We start from the raw sequence: 22,176 nt of genomic DNA, 5'->3' as shown, positions 1-22,176 counted from the left end.
GATAGTTATGTGATTTTAACCATTGAATTAAGAGATCTCTGGGAATAGAAGCCCTTTGACTTCTGTTTCCTGGAGCAGGAATACCAAGTGATAAGTTTCTGCTACCCATGAAAGGGATGGATATCAGAAGGGCCTGTCCAGTGGAGCCAATGCAGACAAGACTGTGATGTGTGTGCCCGTGACGCATGTCACCCGCTATGTTTGCATTGGTGTGGATGACGGATGGTGATTTGACAGACTGGAGAATATCCACCTTCCTTTGGGAAAAGAAGATTAATTAATAATGATAAAGAACACTATGAATTAATAGACAGTGACAGTTGGCCCAGCAAGGATGAAAATTATTGTGATCATGCTGAAACCACCTGCTTGATGTGCACAGGATATACAAATCCTATTCAAGGCAAGATGAGGGGAAGAATAAACATATGTAACTAGCAAATGATATATATTATGTGCATGACAGTATGAAACATATTGTTTCTGTTGTCAAAAGAAATGCAATCTTTGTATTTTGGAAAATGAAACCATGCAGAAATGATAGTATAACTCCAATTAATTTAATTCAATTAAACAGCAATTTATTAAATGCCCTTCCTGAAATCTCCTTGCTAAGAACTAGAAAATACAAAGAGAACACACCAGAGAAGCTGTCCTCTGTGTTCTTGTGGTCTTGTGAAAAGAAACATAGCACATACATGACAACATAAATAAAAAAAGTAGGACATGAGAAAGTATTTAGAAAATTTGCAAACAGAAGAGCTATTTTTTAGGAAGTCTTTTCTGAACTCCCTCTCTGTTAGTATTCTTCCTCCTCAAGTTATAATTATTAATTATCTGTGTAGGTTTTATACACATAATTAGCATGCAGACTATAAACTTCTAAAGGCAAGGAAATTAAAAAATATATATCTTTTTCTTTGAATCCTCAATGCCCCGGACAGTGTCTTGTATATAAATATAAATGCTGTATAAACATTTATTGAATTTATTGGAGTAAATTAGGAAAGAACCAAAAAGGTAGAAATTGTTTGTGTTGATTGTTTTAAAGAAAGGCTCTGAGTCACAGTCCAAGATACAACATAGAAGAGGTGGAGACAACTTTATCATCAGATACTCAGATCTGGTCTCATCATTTAAGACTTAAATCTGTTTGGCTCTCAATATCATTTTAGGATAGTAGCAGAGGGGATTTAGGTGAAACTATAAGCTCAGAGATTCTCTGAAAATAAGAGCAGCACTGGGGATCCATCCTCTTAAGTTTACCTATTTATAGTCTCTGATACCAAGTCTGTCCCTATCTATTCCCCTACTTTTTCTTTCTTTTTTTTAAAAATAATTATAACTTTTTTATTAACAGAACCCATGCCAGAGTAATTTTTTACAACATTATCCCTTGCACTCACTTCTGTTCTGATTTTTCCCCTCCCTCCCTCCACCCCCTTCCCCAGATGGCAAACAGTCCTATACATGTTAAATATGTCACAGTATATCCAAGATACAATATATGTGTGCAGAACTGAACAGTTCTCTTGTTGCACAGGGAGAATTTATTCCCCTACTTTTTCAATGAAAATAGTCCATTTCCAAATCCCCAATTAAATTACACCAGTTGAAGTATTACCTAATTTGGTATAAATCATGGGATACCCACTTTCTGCCATTTCTGGGGTCACTTCAAATGCTGACTCTTGGATTTAGTTCCAGGCAGAATTCATTGAGAAAAAGTAGTTTCTTTCATTTAGCAGAGGCAGAAGTTGGCATGGAAGTCCAACAATTCAGTGAAATCAGAAGTCAGGTTACATAGACTTGAAAGCATTTCTCCATGAGAAACTGACCCCATCTTCAGGGAGGTTAATAGTCTTAGCACCTACCTTCTAGGGTAGCATGATAAAAGAAATACTGTGCTCCTCATCCCACTTCCTTTTTTTACTCCAAACACATTAATAATGCTATTGGAAAAAAGGAATATTTCCCAATTAAACATAAATAAACATTTCAGGGCAGCTAGGCGATTCAATGAATCGAACATGGGACCTGGACTTAGGAAAATTCATCTTCCTGCATTTAAATCCAGCCTTACACTTATTAATTGTGTGACTCTTGGCAAGTCACTTCACTTGTTTACCTCAGTTTCCTCATTTGTAAAATGAGTTAGAGAAAGAAAATGGCAAACCACACCAGTATTTTTCCCAAGAAAACCCCAAATGAGACTTTAGACATAAAAACAAAAGAACAACAAGATTATTAAATTCAGCAAATAATGAAAACTCACCATTTGCCTGGCATTGTGTGAGTATAGAAGAATTAGTAACATGTGACCTCTTTCCTCAAGGAAATTATGATGTAATTACTAAGAAGTATAAATGTATAAAAATTTAAACAACAATGAAAATTAAACAACACCAGAACAAATAATTCAGGACATTCCAAAAGACAGAACTAGATAAAAATGTCAATGAGAAGCATAAAAAATAAAGAAGCAAAAAAGCAATATTTGAAGCATGAAGAGAATCCCAGAATTTAAAAATGAATATAGAAATGATTTAAGCACCTAATAATTTTAAAGCATTGTGTTAGTACTGGATATTCAAAGAGAAAAGTAAGGCAATCCCTGCCCACAAGGAGCTCACATTATGAATGGGAGACAATGTAAAAGTTGTGAAGGTTGTTCAAGGCCATTTAGTATGACATATTCCTGAAAAAGAATATTTTCTTTTTTAATTAAAGCTTTTTATTTTCAAAACATGTGCATGGATAATTTTTGAACATTAACCCTTGAAAAACCTTGTGTTCCAAATTTCCTTCCCTTCCTTCCACTCCCTCCCCTAGATGAAAAGTAATCCAATATATATTAAACATGTTAAATATATGTTAAATCCATATTTATACATTTTTTGTGCTGCACAAGAAAAATAAATCAAAAAGAAAAAAATGAGAAAGAAAATAAAATACAAGCAAACAACAACAAAAAGAGTGAGAATGTTATGTTATGATCCACAACACTCAGTTCCTACAGTCCTCTCTCTGGGTACAGATGGCTCTCTTCATCACAAGATCATTGGAACTAGCCTGAATCATCTCATTGTTGAAGAGAACCAACGTCCATCAAAAATTGATCATTATATAATCTTGTTGTTGCTGTGTACAATGTTCTCTTGTTTCTATTGACTTCACTTAGCATCAGTTCATGTAAGTACCAGGCTGCTCCAAAATCACCCTGCTGATTGTTTCTTATAGAACAATAATATTCTTTAACATTCATATACCATCATTTATTCAGCCATTCTCTACCTGATGGGCATCCATTCAGTTTCCAGTTTCTTGCCATTATAAAAAAGGGCTGTCATAAACATTTTTGCATATGTGGGTCCATTTCCCTCCTTTAAGATCTCTTTGGGATATAAGCTCAGTAGAAACACTGCTGGGTCAAAAGGTATACACAGTTTGATAGCCTTTGGGAATAGTTCCAAACTGCTCTCCAGAATGGTTGGATTACTTCACAACTCCACCACAATGTATTAGTGTTCCAGTTTTCCCACATCCCCTCCAATATTCGATATTATTTTTTCCTGTCATCTTAGCCAATCTGAGAGGTGTGTAGTGGTATATCTGAGTTGTCTTAATTTGCATTTTTCTGATCAATAGTGATTTAAAGCACCTTTTCACATGATTGGAAATGGTTTCAATATCTTCATCTGAAAATTGTTCATATCCTTTGACCATTTATCAATTGGAGAATGGTTTGAATTCTTATAAATTTGAGTCAATTCTCTACATATGTTAGAAATGGCACCTTTATTAGAACCCTTGAATATAATTTTTTCCCAGGTTATTGCTTCCCTTCTATTCTTTTCTGCATTGATTTTGTTTGTACAAAAAACTTTTTAACTTAATATAATCAAAATTATTTATTTTGTGTTCAATAATGTACTCTAGTTCTTCTTTGAGCACAAATTCCTTCCTTTTCCACAGGTCTGAGAGGTAAATTACCCTTTGTTCTTCTAATTTGCTTATAATATCACTCTTTATGTCTAAATCATGAACTTCAACTTTAACATGATATATATGTGGTGTTAGGTGTGGATCAATGCCTACTTTCTGCCATACTAATTTCCAATTTTCCCAGCAGTTTTTGGCAAATAATGAATTCTTATCCCAAAAGCTGGGCCCTTTGATTTGTCAAACACTAGATTACTATAGACATTAACTATTTTGTCCTGTGAACCTAACCTTTTCCATTCTATTTCTTAGCCAGTACCAGATGTTTTGATGACTGCTGCTTTATAATATACTTTTAGGCCTGGTATAGCTAGGCTACCTACATTGGAATTTTTTTTTTCATTATTTCCCTTGAAATTCTTGGCCTATTGTTCATCTAGATGAACTTTGTTATTTTTTTCTAGCTTTGTAAAACAATTTCTTGAGAGTTCAATTAGTATGGCATTGAATAAGTAGATTTATTTAGGTAGTATTGTAATTTTTATTATATTCGCTCAGCCTACCCATGAGCATTTGATATTTTCCCAATTGATTGGATCTGACTTTATTTGTGTGGCAAGTGTTTGGTAATTGTGTTCATATAGTTCCTGACTTTGCCTTGGTGGGTAGACTCTCAAATATTTTATATTATCTACAATTATTTTAAATGGAATACCTCTTTGCATTTCTTGCTGATGGACTTCTTTGGTAATATATAAAAATGCTGATGATTGATGTGGTATATCCTGCAATTTTGTTAAAGTTAATTGTTTCTAGTAGTTTTTTTAAGTTGATTCTCTAGGATCTCTAAGTATATCATCATATCATCTGCAAAGAGTAATAATTTGGTTTCCTCATTACCTACTCAAATTTTTTAAATCTCTTTTTCTTATCTAATGCCAAAGCTTTCATTTCTAAAACAATATTGAATAGCAGTGGTGATAATGGGCAATTTTATTTTACCCCTGATATTATTGGGAATGGTTCTAATTTGACCCCATTATATATGATGCTTGCTGGTGGTTTTAAATAGATGCCACTGATCATTTTAAGGAAAATTCCATTTATTCCTATGATCTCTATTATTTTTAATAGGAATGGGTGTTGGATTTTATCAAATACTTTTTCTGCCTTTATTGAAATAATCATATGATTTTTGTTACTTTGGTTATTAATAAAGTCAATTATGCTAAATTTTTTCCTAATATTGAACCAACCTGCATTTCTGGTATGAATGCTACTTGATCATAGTGTATTATACTGGGGATGACTTGGTGTAATCTCTTTGCTAATATTTTCTTTAAGATTTTTTGCATCAATATTCATTAGGGACATTGGTTTATAATTTTCTTTCTGTTTTTATCCTACCTGGTTTAGCTATCAGTACCATATCTGTGTCATAAAAGGAATTTGGTAGCATTCCTTCTTTCCCTATTTTTTCAAATAGTTTGTATAGTACTGGAATTAATTTAAAAAGATATATATTTGCTAGAGTTCACATGTAAATCTGTCTGGCCCTGGAGATTTTTTCTTAGTGAGTTGATTAATAGCTTGTTAAATTTCTTTTCCTAGGGACTATTTAAGTAATTTATTTCCTCTTCTGTTAATCTTGGAAATTATATTATTGTAAGTATTGCTTCATTTTACTTAGATTATCAGATTTATTGATATATAGTTGGGCAAAATGACTGCTAATTATTGCCCTAATTTCCTCTTCATTGGTGGAAAGTTCCTCCTTTTCATTTTTGATACTAACAATTTGATTTTCTTCTTTCCTTTTTCTAATCAAATTAAAGGCTTATCAATTTTGTTGGGTTTTTTTCATAAAATCAACTCTTAGTTTTGTTTATTAATGCACTAGTTCTTGCTTTCAGTTTTACTAATTTTCCCTTTTATTTTCAGAATTTCAAATTTGGTATTTAATTAGGAGTTTTTAATTTGAATTTTTATAGCTTTTTTTTTTTTTTTTTTGGTTGTAAGCCCAATTCACTGATCTTCTCTTTCTCTATTTTATGCAAGTAAGCATCTACAGACATAAAATTTCCGTAATTATCACTTTGGCTGAATCCCACAAATTTTGGTATGTTGTCTCATTATTGTCATTATCTTGGATGAAATTATTGGGTTATGTCTATGATTTGTTATTTCACCTACTCATTCTTTAGCAATAGATTATTTAGTTTCGAATTAATTTTGGTCTGTTTTCCTCTGACCTGACAAAGAATCTTTTCTATAGGACACCCAGGCATTAACTGGAATTTGAAGATTTCCAATGAGGGGGATTATAGATTAGTTGTCTCTCAAAGCAGCACATTTCATTTATTGGCAACTCAGTTTTTAAAACATTTTCTTTAATGTGAGCCCCTAATTTCAAAATGCTGCCTGTCATTCCTGGTTCTGTCTCAGGAAACCAGATAGAATAAACCTCATGACTTTTCTGCTTTTCTGAGCACAACATTATTGATGACAGTTATTATGCCTGTCCTAAGACTTCTCTTCTCCAAACTAAGTATGGAATTCAGTTTTTCCCTTAAAGTGCTTATGGGGAGGAGGCATGGCAGAACCTAGTGAGAAAGAAAAGTTATATTTTGATTAAAAAAAAACAGAAAGTCATCTTGTTCAAAGAATAACAAAGGAAAAGGGGGGTAAGGAAGAGAAAGAATGAGGAAGAGCAGGCAAAGAAGAAAAAAGAGGAGAAAGAGAAGGGATGAAAAGAAAGAAGAAAAGAAAGAAGGAAAAGATAAAAAGAAGGAAAGAAAGAAGAGAAGGAAGAAAGCAAACAAGCATTTATATAAAGAGTTACATTTCACAAAGCATTTTACACATATTATTTCCCTTGTGGTAAAGCTGGTACATTAATTAAGGCACTGATAAAGTTGTGAAATGATCCAGCATTTTTGGAGAGCAATTTGGATCTATGCCCAAAGGGTGATAAAGCTGTGCATACCCTTTGATCCAGCAATGTAACTACTGCCTTTATCTCAAAGAAATCATAAAAGAGAGAAAATGTTCAAAAATGTATATAACAGCCCTTTTTGTAGTAGACACAAACTGGAAATTGAGTGGATGCCCATGAGTTGGGAAATGGCTGAATATTATGATATACAAATGTAATGGAATATATATATATATATATATATATTCTAAAATATTCTAAATAATATATATTCTAAAATAAATAAATATATATCCTAAAATAATATATAAAAATAAATATATAAAATATATAAAAATAAATAATATATAAAAATAAATAAATATATATTCTAAAATAATTCTAAAAGAAATGATGAGCAGGCTGATTTCTGAAAAGCCTAGAAACACTTACATGAACTGATGATGAATGAAGTGAGCAGAACCAAGAGAACATTGTACACAGCACCAAGAAGATTATAAGATGATCAACTATGTTTCCATCATCTTCTCAACAACGCAGTGATTCAAGGCAATTTGATAGATTTTAGATGGAAAATGCTAATCTCATCCAGAGAGAAAATTAATGCAAAGTGAATGTTTGTTTGTTTTTTTCTTGTTTTTCCCCTTTTAGTCTGATATTTTTTTATAACATGACAAATATGGAAATGTGTTTAAAAGTATTGCACATATTTAACTTACTTCAAATTGCTTGCTGTCTTGGGGAGGGGGGAGGGAGGAAGGGAGAAAAATCTGGTACACAAAGTCTGGCAAAATTAAAGTTGAAAACTATCTTTACATGTATTTAGAAAAATAAAATAATATTGTCAAAAAACAAACAGTAAATATTTCCTTTTCGCTTACAGCAACTCTGAAAATTAAATTCTGTTATTATCATCACTATATATATGAGGAACCTGAGGTATAAAGAAAGTAAGTGGCTTCCTTAGGATCACACAGCTAGTAAGTGACTGAGATAAATTTTGCACTCAGGTCTTCCTGTCTTCATGTTTAGTGCTCTATCCACTGTGCTACCAACTGTGTCCAGAATTTAAAATAGGCTTCAAAGGTCATTCTAGGAAAAAGGAGAAACATGACAAAAGGCACAGAGGTTATAATAAGTTAGATTTTAATATCAAATATAGATTGACTATTTTGACAGAACCAAACTACAGACTATATTGAGAAAGATTATCTTCCCCCTCTATCCCCCCAAAAAAAGCAAATCAACAAACAAAAACAAAACTAAGGAACTTGGAACTTAAAAACAGTGATAAACCGAACAAGTTTTCCAAAGAAAGGATTATTAGAGCAGGTGAAAGAAAAGGAGTATATGTTGCAGGATTGCAAATCATACTCCCTTTCTGGGCTTCAATTTCCCAGTCATAAATGTAAGGAGTAAATAGAGACTTGATGAATCTAATTTCCCTTCCAGCTCAGTTATTTTATTCTTCTTTTAAACAAAATTTCTATCTTATAGGAGTAGGTGTAAAAGAACTAGTGTTGTTTTGATAATTCTAAAAAAAATGAACAGCTCCTCTCTTGCTCTGACCTATACAGTCTATTCTATATCCCCTCAGTTTGGGGGAGAGGGAGTAATTGTTTTTTTTCCTTGATACTATGATATAAACTTGAAGGCTAAACAGCTAGAACTGAATTACAAAGAGAGACTTTCTTCTCCAGCATCATTTGAAATCCAATAAAGTGTAAATGACTGCATCTTCTAAACCACATGCCCCTGATGGGGGCCAGTGAGCCATGCACATGGGTTAGAGTGGTTTTTTTCTGTTTAATGTAATAATGCTCTAAATCAACATGTCTACTTCTGCCTAGGGACCATAAACTACAATTCATAGAGACCAAGCATTCAAAAATAAGAAGATAGTAATCCTACTATTAGAGAAGAATTATTGGTCAGACAACTTTGTGTTCATTTTTGTCGGTTATGAAGGACTTTGAGAACATATTAAAGAGGGACACAGAAGGTTCAGTTGCAGAAACTAGCAGTGTTTAAGATGGAGAAGAGAAACTTTGGGGATGTGTGTGTGTGTATGTGTGTTTATAGATGATGATAATTATCTTCAAATACATGAAAGACTGTCATGAAGAAAAGAGATTAGATTTATTTTGTTTGGCCCCAGAGCTGAGAAGCAACGGATAGAAGTTATAAAAGCCTAATGACCACTTGTCAAGTATTGTTAGAGAGGAGATTGATTTTTAAGTACAGGTTGAAGTATCTAAATAGCCCTTGAGCTCCCTTCCTTTTAAATCTATGAAATCATTAATTTGAATTCTAAATAAGGAAGCATAAGGCAGTTAGGTGGCACAGCATACTGGCCCTGGCATCAGGAGAATCTGAGTTCAAATTCCATCTCAGATACTTACTAACTGTGTGACCCTGGGCAAGCCATTTAACTCAGTTTGCCTCTTTTTCCTTATCTATAAAATGAACTGAGGAAGGAAATGGCAAACTAATTCAGTATCTTTACCAAGAAAACTCCATGGACATTATTGTCAAAGGGGTCACAAAGAGCTGAACACTTCTGAAGACTGAACAGTAATAAAATAAGGAAACATAATCTGAATGACTAAAAATTATGATTTATGGAATAATTTTGAATAAAGCTGTAGAATTATAGAATTATAATTTTTAAGCAAATAAAATAATTATATTTATGATATATACATATATATATATATATATAAATTAACTTTTTCCATTTCTTCTTGTAATAAGTATCTATTAAGTAGAAACTGTGTGTTCTTAGTGCATAGCTGACAGTTCTGAAAGCCCCAGGAGGTAAAGTGGGAAGTAGATACAAAAGATAATGGGATGCTACGTTGGTCACCTTAAAAGAGAGGTGCTATGGTGATAGGATCAAAGTGTTCGTGATTCATTGACTGATAAGATGTGCCCCTTCCCTGATTTAATTAAAACAACAACAATAATGATAACAATTAGCATTTCTATAGAACTTAAAGTTCTGCAAAATTTTACCTATGTAACTCATTTTGGTACCTTGGAAATATCCAGGTAATTCTACCTTAGTAATAGTTCTGTCTCTGGAAGATTGACTTCTCAGAATTCACTTCTATTGTAGTCCATTACCCTCCCACTCCCTCAAGACCATAACTGTGACACACAGATAAACAGATCCACCAGGGAAATTCATTCTCCCAAAGGACACAAAAAATAGAATCCATTTAAAGAACTTTAAAAAAAAAAAACTTATGTGAGAAAAAAGGCTTGGCTACTAGAGAAAATAGGCTTAGTATCTCTGGAAACAAGAACTACGTGAATTAAGAGTAAGTTCTACCAGAATAGCTATTCTAACAAGCACCCAGTGACATAGGAGACTTATACAATATGATGTTTGTTCTTCTTCTTCAGTGGGTCTTTATGCTCAAGTTTTGGGCCTATTATATCTCTGGGATATCTTCTGTACCTCAGATGTTTCACTCAAATTCTGAAAGTTTTTAAAAATAGCACCAATATGCTATTTTTTACATTATTGAATCTGTACCTGTCCATTTGCTTCAGTACTGAGCTGAGGCAGCTTTTTATTTTTTTTGGGGGGGGGAGGTGAAAGGGGATGGGAAAGGATGGTGTGTGATTCCTTTGGAAATGATGTGTCAACTGAATGCACTATGGTTCCATTATTTATTGTCCAGAACAAAATAGCTATCCTTGTCTACCACTCTTTTATATGGGTTGTCCTTTCCTATTAGAATGTAAACTCTTTGAGGGCAGGGGCTATATAGCTTTGGTATTTATATTACCAGTTGTAGCACAATATCTGGCATATAGTAAAAGCTTAATAAATGTTGATTCATTTTTTTGAACACAGATGCTTATTATTATCATCATTATTTTTGCTGGGGCAATTGGGGTTAAGTGACTTGCCCAGGGTCACCCAGATAGGAAGTGTTAAATGTCTGAGGCCAGATTTGAACTCAGGTGCTCCTGATTTTAGGACTAGTGGTCTATCTACTGCACCACCTAGCTACCCTCCAGAAGTTTATTATTTTATAGGGTATGAGGGCAAAATAAAGATTTGGAGGGGGAAAACAGGAAAGACAGATGGTTGTGGTGTCAGAGCAAATTACTTTTTAACTTTTTTTAATTGGCTGTTTTCAAATGATGTTATGAAATATATACTATCATTATAGAGCTGTACTTAAATAATGATGGAATTGTGAGTTTTATCTCATTTTTCTTAGCCATATGTATGAATAATCTAATTGCTAAAACCATGAACAATGTATAAATCATGTTCACCTGGTCTTGAAGTCATAGTATATAGTCAAAGAAAACTTGGAAGATTCCACAAGGTTTCCTGGGCAAATCCACACTGATTTATCTCTTGGTATGAATGTCATGCTTCCTGCCCAGTGGAATCCACTGCTTAGTCACCCTCAAATTTTGTGAACTGCTCATGGTTCACCTAGTCATAGTCTCTGGGCTACATCTGAGAGCCTGTTGTTTTATTCTGGGGGGAAAAATCTCTTTTCAAATGGATATATTTTTCAGCCATGTCAATTTCTCCCAGGTAGCAGGGATAAAGGGAATGTTCTTGGCTAACAAGAAGATTGACAACCAAGTGAAGACTTTCATCACATACAACAAAGGTAGAGACTGGCGGTTGCTACAGGCTCCTGACACTGATCTAAGAGGGGACCCTGTACATTGCCTGCTGGTAAGTTGCTTGCTACATTTAAACAAACTTTCCCCCAGATAACTGTGAATGCACTGTGTATCAGAGAGTCAATAGGCCAGCCTACTTCATCTTTTGAAGAAGGGCTAACTTACTCAGAACAGGAGGGTAGGAGGGAAGAGAATCCCAATAGGTATTTATATCCCCAATTTCTGGCATAGTACCTGGGACATGGCAAACACTTAATGGACATGAATTCAATTGCGACAGAACGTTTCTGAGTGATATAAATGACTAAACAATGTCACATTAGTGTAGTCTCTTGAATTGTCCCATTCAGGATTTTCTCTTTGAGTCATTGAAGGGGAATTTAGGGGGAAATTTAGTACTTGTCCAACATGACAGGAACATTCTACTAACATCCCCATTTTCTTTTACTGTTCTATTATGATATGATCATCCTAGGACTTCATCTAAACATTCTCAAACTTGCATTCTGGTCTGCTCTGAACTCCTCTGGGGCTAGTGGGCACCATTTATTTATTTTTTATCCTACATGGTACAAATTAAGGGAATAACATGAAAAGAAGCCTAGATTTGCCTTCAAGAAGTTCTGAGTTCAATTTTTGCCTCTGATAATTACTTAGCTATGTTACTATGAACAAGTTATTTGGTCTCTCTGAGACTCAGACAAATCTCTTAAAACCATTTAACTTTAGGGATGTGTCTGAGTGTGCAGGGATGGAGGAAAATTCTGCACTGAGGAAATCCAAGTCCTGAATGTATAAAGGTGAACTCCGTTTAAATTGTTTAAAAAATAAATCAATCAATAAAAATTAAGTGATCAATTACTCTGCTGGGAGAGGGTGAAGAAGAGCAAGAGACACACATACACATAGAGAGAGACAGACATTGTGGTATATGAAAATTATGGAATATTACTGTTCTGTAAGAAATGACCAACAGGATGATTTCAGAAAGGCCTGGAGAGACTTACACGAACTGATGCTAAGTGAAATGAGCAGGACCAGGAGATCATTATATACTTCAACAACAATACTAGATGATGACCAGTCCTGATGGATCAGGCCATCCTCAGCAACGAGATCAACCAAATCATTTCTAATGGAGCAGTAATGAACTGAACTAGCTATACCCAGAAAAAGAACTCTGGGAGATGACTAAAAACCATTACATTGAATTCCCAGTCCCTATATTTATGTACACCTGCATCTTTGATTTCCTTCACAAGCTAATTGTACAATAATTCAGAGTCTGATTCTTTTTGTACAGCAAAATAATGTTGTGGTCATGTATACTTATTGTGTATCTAAGTTATATTTTAATATATTTAACATCTACTGGTCATCCTGCCATTTAGGGGAGGGGGGGGGGGAAGAGGTGAAAAATTGGAACAAGAGGTTTGGCAATTGTTAATGCTGTAAAGTTACCCATGTATATATATCCTGTAAATAAAAGGCTATTAAATAAAAAAAAAAAAAAAAAAAAAAAAAGAGAGAGACAGACAAAAGAGACAGAGATAGAGACAAAGGTAGAGGGAGACAGAGAGAAACAGAGAGAAGGAAGGAAAGAAAGGGAGGAAGAAAAGAGAGAGGGTGAAAAAGAGAGAGAGGGAGAAAGGGAACATAAACATACAGCAACAACTTTAAGATATTAGAAACTCCTATGGAGCTTCTAATCTGGTTGAAGAAATGAGACTTCACTGTATGAACCAACCAGAAAACAACATAAGCCAGTGCACTATTTAGGACTAAATTATGTGGGGCAGACTAAAATAATTTAAGAATTCCTGAAAAGAGAGATCCTTCAGTGTCCAAAGAGTAGATCCAAGTCTTAATATTCTAAGATTTGATGAATAAGGTCACATTTATCCTATGAATATGATTACCCAAACCAATGATTCTTAACATAGAATATATGATCATGTTTTTAAAATATTTTAAACACTTTAAAATGTTTTGATAATTAGAAAGCAATACAATTAATTTCCTTTATAATTCTATGTATTTTATTGTATACATTTAAAAATGTCATTTTGAGAAGTAGCCCATAGGATTCATGATAGTGAGGTCTGTGACATAAAGAAAGGTTGAGGATATGATCTGTACTGTTCACATCTCTACTTAACTTCATTGTTTCTAAAGAAAGTATTCTTTTTGAAAAATTCATCCCATTGTTTTTGAGTTACTTTTGCTTATTATGAGATGCTAAAAGCAATGGTCTGACTTTAATCCTTGCAGTGAATATTTTCAATGTCATTGCATCCCAAAGGAAGAAGTCTCACTCAGCCTTCATCAGAATTACTGGGATAGTGATGGTGATGAACCCTACTCATGCCTTGCTGTGAGTGTGTTGTCCCAAGGGAAGGATAGAGTTGTTGGCAGCTCTCAATGCCTTTCCTGATAGCCATTCTGTGCTAGCTCAAATTAAAAGCCAGCAAATATTTCACTGGCACACCTTGATCATCACTATGGTCTTTCATTCCCAGGATGAATTATGGAAAACAATTGCCAAAGACATATATAATTGACCACAGTGGGAACAGGGCCCTGATTAGCCATTCTGGAGTAAGACAAAACCAAAGATGGAGTCTTGGAAATCATGATTGTATTTTATTTTAGCATATAGTACAGTTGACATATTGGGGGGGTCAATACTTATTCGATGACTGATTATTATTGGAAGGAAGAAGTTTGGCTAAAGAAAAAGATCCAAATACAAAACTCTTGATCTAACCAGAGTGTGCTGAATCTGAGCTCCTGATCTTAAATTGACCTTGAAGTTCAAAAATAATTGTTAGGGTCATTAAGACTGGATAAAAGATTAATTAAACTGACTAAGATAAACAGTTCCCAGGAGCCTTTCTCCTCCTTCCTCCCATTAACCTAGCGGTTTGCCTGCCTTAAATTTGTTTCACTGCAGGCTTTGGAAAACCCAGGGAAGGAGGGGGTGGTGAGTTGGGCTGTAGACTAAAATCACTTTGCAAAAATCTGCCAAAGACAGAAAATAGGATCGGAAATCTTTGAGCTCCAGGAGATTCAGAGTGTTAACAACCTACTTTGGGCCCAGGAGCTGGTGGCTGGCAGCAAGGAGATAAAAAGCGATTTGAGATTGTGAGTACTTGGAGAGTGACAGTGTCACTGCCAGCCCAGCCGAGTGATTAGAAAAGAGATTTTCCAGCAGGGCTGCCTCAAATATGGAACAAGTTCAGAATTACAGAACCAAATGGAAAGTTCCTTGTAAAATGTATTCTATAGAAATAAGACATCCAGGATAATTTGGGACTATATTTTAAGGCTTTTTAGACTGATTACCTACAGGGCTCAGCAGGAATTCTTTCCTCCACAGACTACTTTTTGTAATTAGACAGGGGTATTACTAGGGCAGGGTTCACTACCTTCCAAAGAATTGGGAATGGGCTCCTGAGGGGCAGCATGTGGGACCAGGTGAACTTATTACAAATTCTTGGTCCCTAGGGAAAATACAGCACTTAATAAAAGGAAGCCCCATTTTTTCTGTAAATATAGTCACTAGTTCTCTGAAAGGGCTAGCACTAGAAAACTGAATGCACTAGGGCAAGCCTCCATTGAGTATCTCAATCCCTCCCCTTCCTTTCCTTCTTATCCCCCAGTACAAATTAGTGTTGAGAGGTGAATATTACTCATTTATGCCTCATTAGCTATGAGCCTCCCTCCCTATTTTACTATTGACGCTTGGATTTTGTATTTGAAGCCTTATCTGGCCCAGTTAGGGGTACATTCTGTTTTTCATAATACCTGCTGCCCTGTGATCATAAGGTTTACAAGTATGGTAACTCTAAAGCCATTCCTTACTTCAAACCCATTGTTAGCAAATAGAATACCAGCCCTAAATCCTCCTGATTGTAAGGACACATTGATACTAGGGGGATAATACCTAAAGATTATGATTCCAGGTTAGAGGTTCTTCTATATCTTTAGTGGGCAGGGTCCACATCTTCAATTTCTTTGGATCTCTGCCTGAATTAAAATAAAGTTAATTTAAAGAAAGAATTTGAGAAGGACATTTATAGATCTGAATTTCAACACTAACAATCCATACAATCTTGGAACCCCATGTGTGAACCCCAATTTCCTGATACGAATACTAAGACTAAGCAATTTTTAATTTCCTGGTCTGAATAGTAAGACTAGGTCATTTTTAAGGCTCTTCTAGATGCAACAGACTTTGGTCCTCTGTCTAGCAAAGGTCTACATGCATAGTAGACGTTCAATATTTGATTTATTAGCTACTTGGTAATGCAGAAATACCTCTTAGACATCACTGATCACAGTGATGGGGTGGGCATGAGGGGCCAGTTGTATGGGCTATTATGTAAGATTAGTAAAGTAGTTTCTTTACTAAATCAGTTTCTGAAACTATTATGTGATTAATATTTTTTATGTTCTTATAGGGAGGAGTGAAAAACATACACAAATTCTTTAATAACCATTTTGATAGGAATTGAACTTCTGTCTTCTGGAGATTTTTCTCAACAGACAAAATAACACTTGCTGCCCTGGACAAGTGTGCTATGTGTGATATAGTATAGTACTAGACTTGAATTCTGGAACAACAGGATTCAAATCCTGCCTCTAATACTTACTAACTGTATAACCATATACAAGTCCCTTAACTAATCTGACTAAGTAGCTTAAAGTTTTAATTATTGGGTTGTTATCCATGTTATTGAAGTCAGTTATCATTGGAGATTTCTACTACATCAAAATCCAGTCCTTGACCAATGTATGTATATACATTGTATGTATGTATATACACCTGAAAAGGAGGATTGACAAATCATTGAATTTTAGTTGGTCTTCCTTTTCAGATCAGCATTCAGGGCTGGAAGTTGATTTCTCACATATTTATGTAACCTCTGTACTTTGATGCTGTGGGGGAAAAAGAAAAGTCACCGAACATTCTCCTTATACCAGCTGGGGGCAATCCAGGACCACAAATGAGAGTACAGAGGAAAGAGCACCACAAAGATCATTTATGATGTTTCTGCTTGAGTTGGCGTCGGTGTCTCTCACAGTAGCAGATCCAGACAGCCAAAAGCCATGGCAACCACGTCTCGTAGCAGGCATGAGGAAGGTCTGCTTCCTTTTAATGGCATTCCTAGTTTGCACATCAGCACAATGACCTGGATCCGATTTCATAGACCTGTGGGGATTTCATGTGATTGAGCTGCATTCTGGTTCCACAGAGCAAGAATTGGCCAGGAAATTCTAATGAAAGCACCTCTTCAGTGGGAGATGTCAGTTTTTGCATTCTCAGTATGATATGTCATATATGTCCCAGCCCTCATGCAACATCAATCTATGGTTGTGCTGCATACTATTAACTTCTGGGGAGGAGTACAGAGATCTCAACTCTGTGAATAGCATTTAGATCCAAGATTGTTTGGAGTTGAAAGTCAAAGTGATAAATAAATGAATGAATGAAATAGATATAGATACAGATATAGCATATATATACATACACACATGTGTACCGTATGTATACACACATATACAAAGTAAGGTTATATATATATATGTGTGTGTGTGTGTGTGTGTGTGTGTGTGTGTGTGTGTTTATATGAGTGTGCTATTAAACATACACATACAGAGGCAAATAGATGGCTCAGAGGATAGGGTGCTTCATCTGAAATCAGGAGGACCTGAGATCAAATGTAGCCTCATACATTTTACTAGCTGTGTAAGACTGGACAAGTTACTTAACTGTTTGCCTTAATCCACTGGAGAAGGAAATGGCAACCCCCTCTAGTATTTTTGTCAAGAAATCTCCAAGCATGGGATGGTACACAGCATTATGAAGAGTTGGACATGACTAAACAACTGAACAACAACAACTCATTTGCTAGATAGATAGGTAGATAGATATGTGGATATATGTATGTGTTTGTGTGTGTGTATACACACACACACAAACACACATACACACACACACATATATAATATAGCTATATAATTGTATTTTGAAATATCTCACATTAATTCAAAAAGGTTTTATAAAATTCTTGATCCTTCTTCCCATATTTGGCAGTCTCATTAGAAGAAATGAACTGGGTAGTTTCTACCCTCCCAAAATTAAACTCTCACCAGAGGGAAAAAAAAATCTCATACATAGACATAGTAGTTAAATGAAATTCAGAGAAGAAACAGAGAGGCAAGATATCTTTGAATGTAACATGTTGAATATATTATAGATGTTTAAAAAGCCAATATATTTGTAAAAACTTAGATATATTTATGATTTCAATTGTAGTTTCCATTCCTTGTATACATATTCATGTTTGTTTCTATTTTAAATTTCATAATCATCACAATTAAAAACAGAACAGCTATAATAGTTAAATAGCAGTACAGTAACATTTTCAAGAATACCATGATAGTGACAGAAAAGAAAATTTGACCACAGTTTCATCCATAATGGTAGATGGAACATCTATCTTTCAGAATGCCCAGCCTCTACATTTATGTGTATTAGGGAGAAAGGCATTGAGAGAAGGGTACTATAGAATTAGAATCTTGCGTGGAATGCCTTGAAGAATCTTTGGCCAGGAAAATATGACACGAGGCAAGACTTAAGAAAGTAATCACTATGGAGAGAAAGCATGACCTTCTGAGGAAAAAACACCTCTACCCTATAATGTACTACTTCCCTGATGTAGCAACTTATGGGAAAGCCTTATTTATCAGCTCTTATTTAACATTCTGGCCTTTGTAATTTTGGTAGAATACAATAAATGAAAATTATTATTTTTTCTTTTTAAGTTGAATAGGAAACTTTCAGGCAGAAGGAAGCCTATAGCTGGTAGTGGCCACTACTTTAATTGAGTGCCTCATTTCACCTCCTTTGTCTTTTTATTTTTTCTTTTCCTCACATTCATTTTTATTCTGTCATTTATCCTATCCCATATAAATTTAATCATTGTATCTCTGCCGCTCTCTGAATTTTTCCTGGCTGTAACTCCAACAGAGCAGAATAAAAGTAATAATGGAGCTACAGTGGTGATTCCAAAAACCCAAGCTGATAAGATTAGAAAGTAATTATCCTGATGGAAGAAAAGGAGTGGGACTTTCAAACATAAACTTTTATTTTTGACAATTTAGTAGCAAAGCACTCCTTACATAAATCCCTATGAGATTTATTGTACTTTTTTAGAAAGCTGCTGATACTTTAATCAAGAGACATGATTAAGACTTTTTGGAAGAGATTGATAAAAGTTACTTAAAATTTCATTGAAATTGTTACTGAGAACGCCACCTGTTTATTAAGATAGCTTCTATATTGAATAATACTAGCTGTAATATGATCCCAGTACTATGTTGATTGAATTTTAAAAACTTGTTTTAATTAAATTTGAGCCTTTTAACAAGCAATTTTATGCCTTTCAGAATAATCAAAAGTTCAACATTGTCTCTCAAAGTCAACTTATCAATTAAACAGCATTGAGATGGATATTGTTATTAAGTTGGAACTTAATACAGGATTTGACCACTACTACAAATACAGACTTTCGGTGAACTCTTTAAATCCTTTTGTGTCTGTGATGCCTTTGTTCTTGTTTCTACAGCCATATTGTTCCCTGCATCTTCACTTAAAAGTCTCAGACAACCCATATACTTCTGGAAATATTGCCAGCCGTGACACAGCTCCAAGTATCATAGTGGCTTCTGGTAAGAGAATTTCTCTTGATATTCTTCCTGTTGTGAAGAATACTTTTCAAGAAAGAATGTATCTCTCTTTGGTTTTTGATTAGCAAACTGGAAAGGAGAAAAATCAGCTTGTTTAATTTTCTTTTAATTAATAATTGTCATTATTATTATTATTATTATTACCCATGGTCACACAGTTAGTGAGTGCTAAATGAGATTACTTCATTTCATTGAATACATAATCTGAATATTTCTATTTACCTATATATTTTCATTCTGAAATAATGTTAGAGATTGTAATGTTCTAATACACGAGGCTCAGGCAACTCTTTTATAAAATATCCCCTCTTCTAAGGGTGTATTCTATTTTCAGGTAACATTGGATCTGAACTGTCTGAGAATGATATCAGTATGTTTGTGTCTTCAGATGCTGGGAACACATGGAGACAGGTAAATGACTCATGGCAGATCTCTATGGTGTAAAGAGCTATGCAGCTTCCACTGAGTCCCACTTGTAGGAATTATTCTGCAACACCTATGCATGTGTGTTTAAATGTTTTCTTTTTTACACTTACTTTGCAAAAGAGAATTTATGGTCTCAAAATAACACATTAGGGTTTTAAAGATGCTATGGATTCATAAATGGGAGGATGAATTACACCAATTTTGACTGCATTTACCCTCAGCCTCTTAGTATGTGATTTTTTTCCCATAAATAACTTTCAGCAACAAGGAATGATGGGATAGACTGTTATGGACCAGAACTTGAAACAAGGTGCTAACTCACTGGAATTGATAGAAACAATGCTTATGTACTTAAGTTCACACCTTTAAGAGTTCACACATTAGTGTTAGAGATTCACACGTCAGGATCAGTAAGGAGAGTCACAAGTCCAGGAGATTCATAAGTCAGGAATCCACAATCCCACTCTCTCGGAGGAGGAGTCAACCTTTGAGTTCACACCTTTAAGAAATCATATATAAGAAGCTCTTGAAGACTCAGTCAGGAGTCAGTTGAGGAGATTAAGAAGCCAGGATTCAGAGAGAATGAGAGGCTGAAGCTGGCAGAGGCAAAAGACTAGCGGCAAGAGCTCTTGGAACTAAGGAGAGAGATAGGCTTCTAAGAAAGCTAAACAGGCTATTTTGGAAGATACAATCAAGGACTGGATTTTAACTCCTGGCTGCATTTGAGGTGATTATTACTTTGAACTGAAACTAAGGCTGCCTCCATAAAGCAGAAATCCCCCAAGAAACCTGCTCCCAGAGAATGATTATAATTTAGAAGAGAAGAACATTACTATAATGCTTATTGTTGCAAAGGCTGATCTTGGTATATCACTTGAATTTGGGAAATCTGAACTACGTTAAGGATAAAACCAATTCAGGTGTCTGAAAAGAGTCTGGCACCAATATATTGAGCTCCCAGGAGTGTAAGGCCAATAGGCCACCTAAAGGTGATTAAAATGATTCAGGTGGAAAAAAATAGAATGTGTTAAAAATTCCATATCCATCAGTCTTGAGATCAGGTCCATAGGTAGCTCCTATACTACTAGCTTGAGTACAACCAGGAAAACTCAGTTTAAAAATTTGGAATGTTTTCCATTAAAAATTAAAACAAATCCATATAAATCTGTTACCTGGTATCCAGGGATACTATTCAAAGCTTCTTAATACTGTTTTATTTTTAGTTTTGTATTCACAGTTACATAGAACAGTTCCTGGCACAAAGTAGGCACAATAAATGTTGATTCATTAATAATAGAATCTAGTAATCCTGGTCTATAGATAATAGACATGCAACAAGGCATTATCTAGCTTTTATCAGAAGCCTTCTAGGTTGGTAAACTTTGGAATAATAACCTTTGAGAATCTAGACTTCCCTTTAATTGAAAACAAGGCATCAAAGTTGAGTTTTCATAGTCTTAGAAAGCCAATAAGAAATATAATAATCCTAGTCAGTTTTATTTAGTATTCATTTGTTAACTTAGTTTGGTTTTTATTAAGACTAAAATCTGTAAGTGACAATGAAACCAAATTAAATCAGAATGAAATTTTCTCATAAAGCCAAGTCGAATATCTAATGGCTTTGTTGTTCATGGAGCCTGAAGCCTGAAGGGTCTGATTATAAGCCTTGCTCTGAGTTACTTCCATAAATTCCTTCTGCCTTGAAGATAGAACATTGTAAGAATTGCAGCATAAAGAGATAGCCATTATACAGGTGGTGTTCTGAGATGTTTAAATCTCATGTGCACAAGACAGAGTAATAACCATCAGAGTGCATATGTCAGGAAAAGTAGAAATGGAATCTCTTTAAACCAGTGTGTTTAGCTCAAATGCTTCCTGTCTGTCTGCTGCATGTAAATGAGGTATCCATTGCTTATAAAACAGCCACTTAATGAGGTTTAGCAATCATAACAAGATATGTGTCTAATGCGTGGTTGTTACACTTCAATAAATATGTTTTAATAACCCACTGACGTTTAATTATCATACAATAACTAGCATCATAAATTGAAATCTAACATGCAGGTGAGTGCACTCAGCAGTGAGAATACTTTGCATTGCATTTCCTGCTGAGGGTGACCTGTTTTAGACTTTCTCTGCTAGATTTTGCATCCACACCATTTATAGGTGCAAAACTGTGAAGGTACTTCAAAAAATAAGAAAGTGGTTAAATTTAAAGACTGATAACATAGATGTGTATAGGAATATAAGAGTGAGATTAATGAAGGGGTCTCTGAGAGTTAACTAAGTTGTGTGGCTTTGAACAAGTTAGGCAGTTAAATATATGATAGTTAAACTAACCCCTTCATTTTATGGATGAGGAACTGAGGTCCAGAGATGTGAAGTTATTTCCCCTAATTTGAAACCTTTTACATTATCTTACTCAGAACCAAGCTATCACTCCCTTTCTCAACCAG

The 22,176-nt window shown here is 34.7% G+C and overlaps 1 protein-coding gene across 4 annotated transcripts in view; it reads left to right on the top strand.

The window, feature by feature from the left end:
* The window catches only part of SORCS1 (sortilin related VPS10 domain containing receptor 1), a 704,073-nt gene that overhangs the window by 565,288 nt on the left and 116,609 nt on the right, over positions 1-22,176 (top strand). For all 4 annotated transcript variants that reach the window (XM_031955813.1, XM_031955812.1, XM_031955810.1 and 1 more), the window contains exons 10-12: positions 11,445-11,591; positions 19,174-19,276; positions 19,629-19,705. In XM_031955813.1, the coding sequence (XP_031811673.1) occupies positions 11,445-11,591; positions 19,174-19,276; positions 19,629-19,705 (327 nt within the window). The remainder of the gene's footprint in view (positions 1-11,444; positions 11,592-19,173; positions 19,277-19,628; positions 19,706-22,176) is intronic.

This window comes from Sarcophilus harrisii, chromosome 2, assembly GCF_902635505.1.
Source record: "Sarcophilus harrisii chromosome 2, mSarHar1.11, whole genome shotgun sequence".
Classification (NCBI taxonomy): Eukaryota; Metazoa; Chordata; class Mammalia; order Dasyuromorphia; family Dasyuridae; genus Sarcophilus; species Sarcophilus harrisii.
Note: the sequence above shows the minus strand (reverse complement) of the source record. Positions and strands in the feature narration are given on the sequence as shown.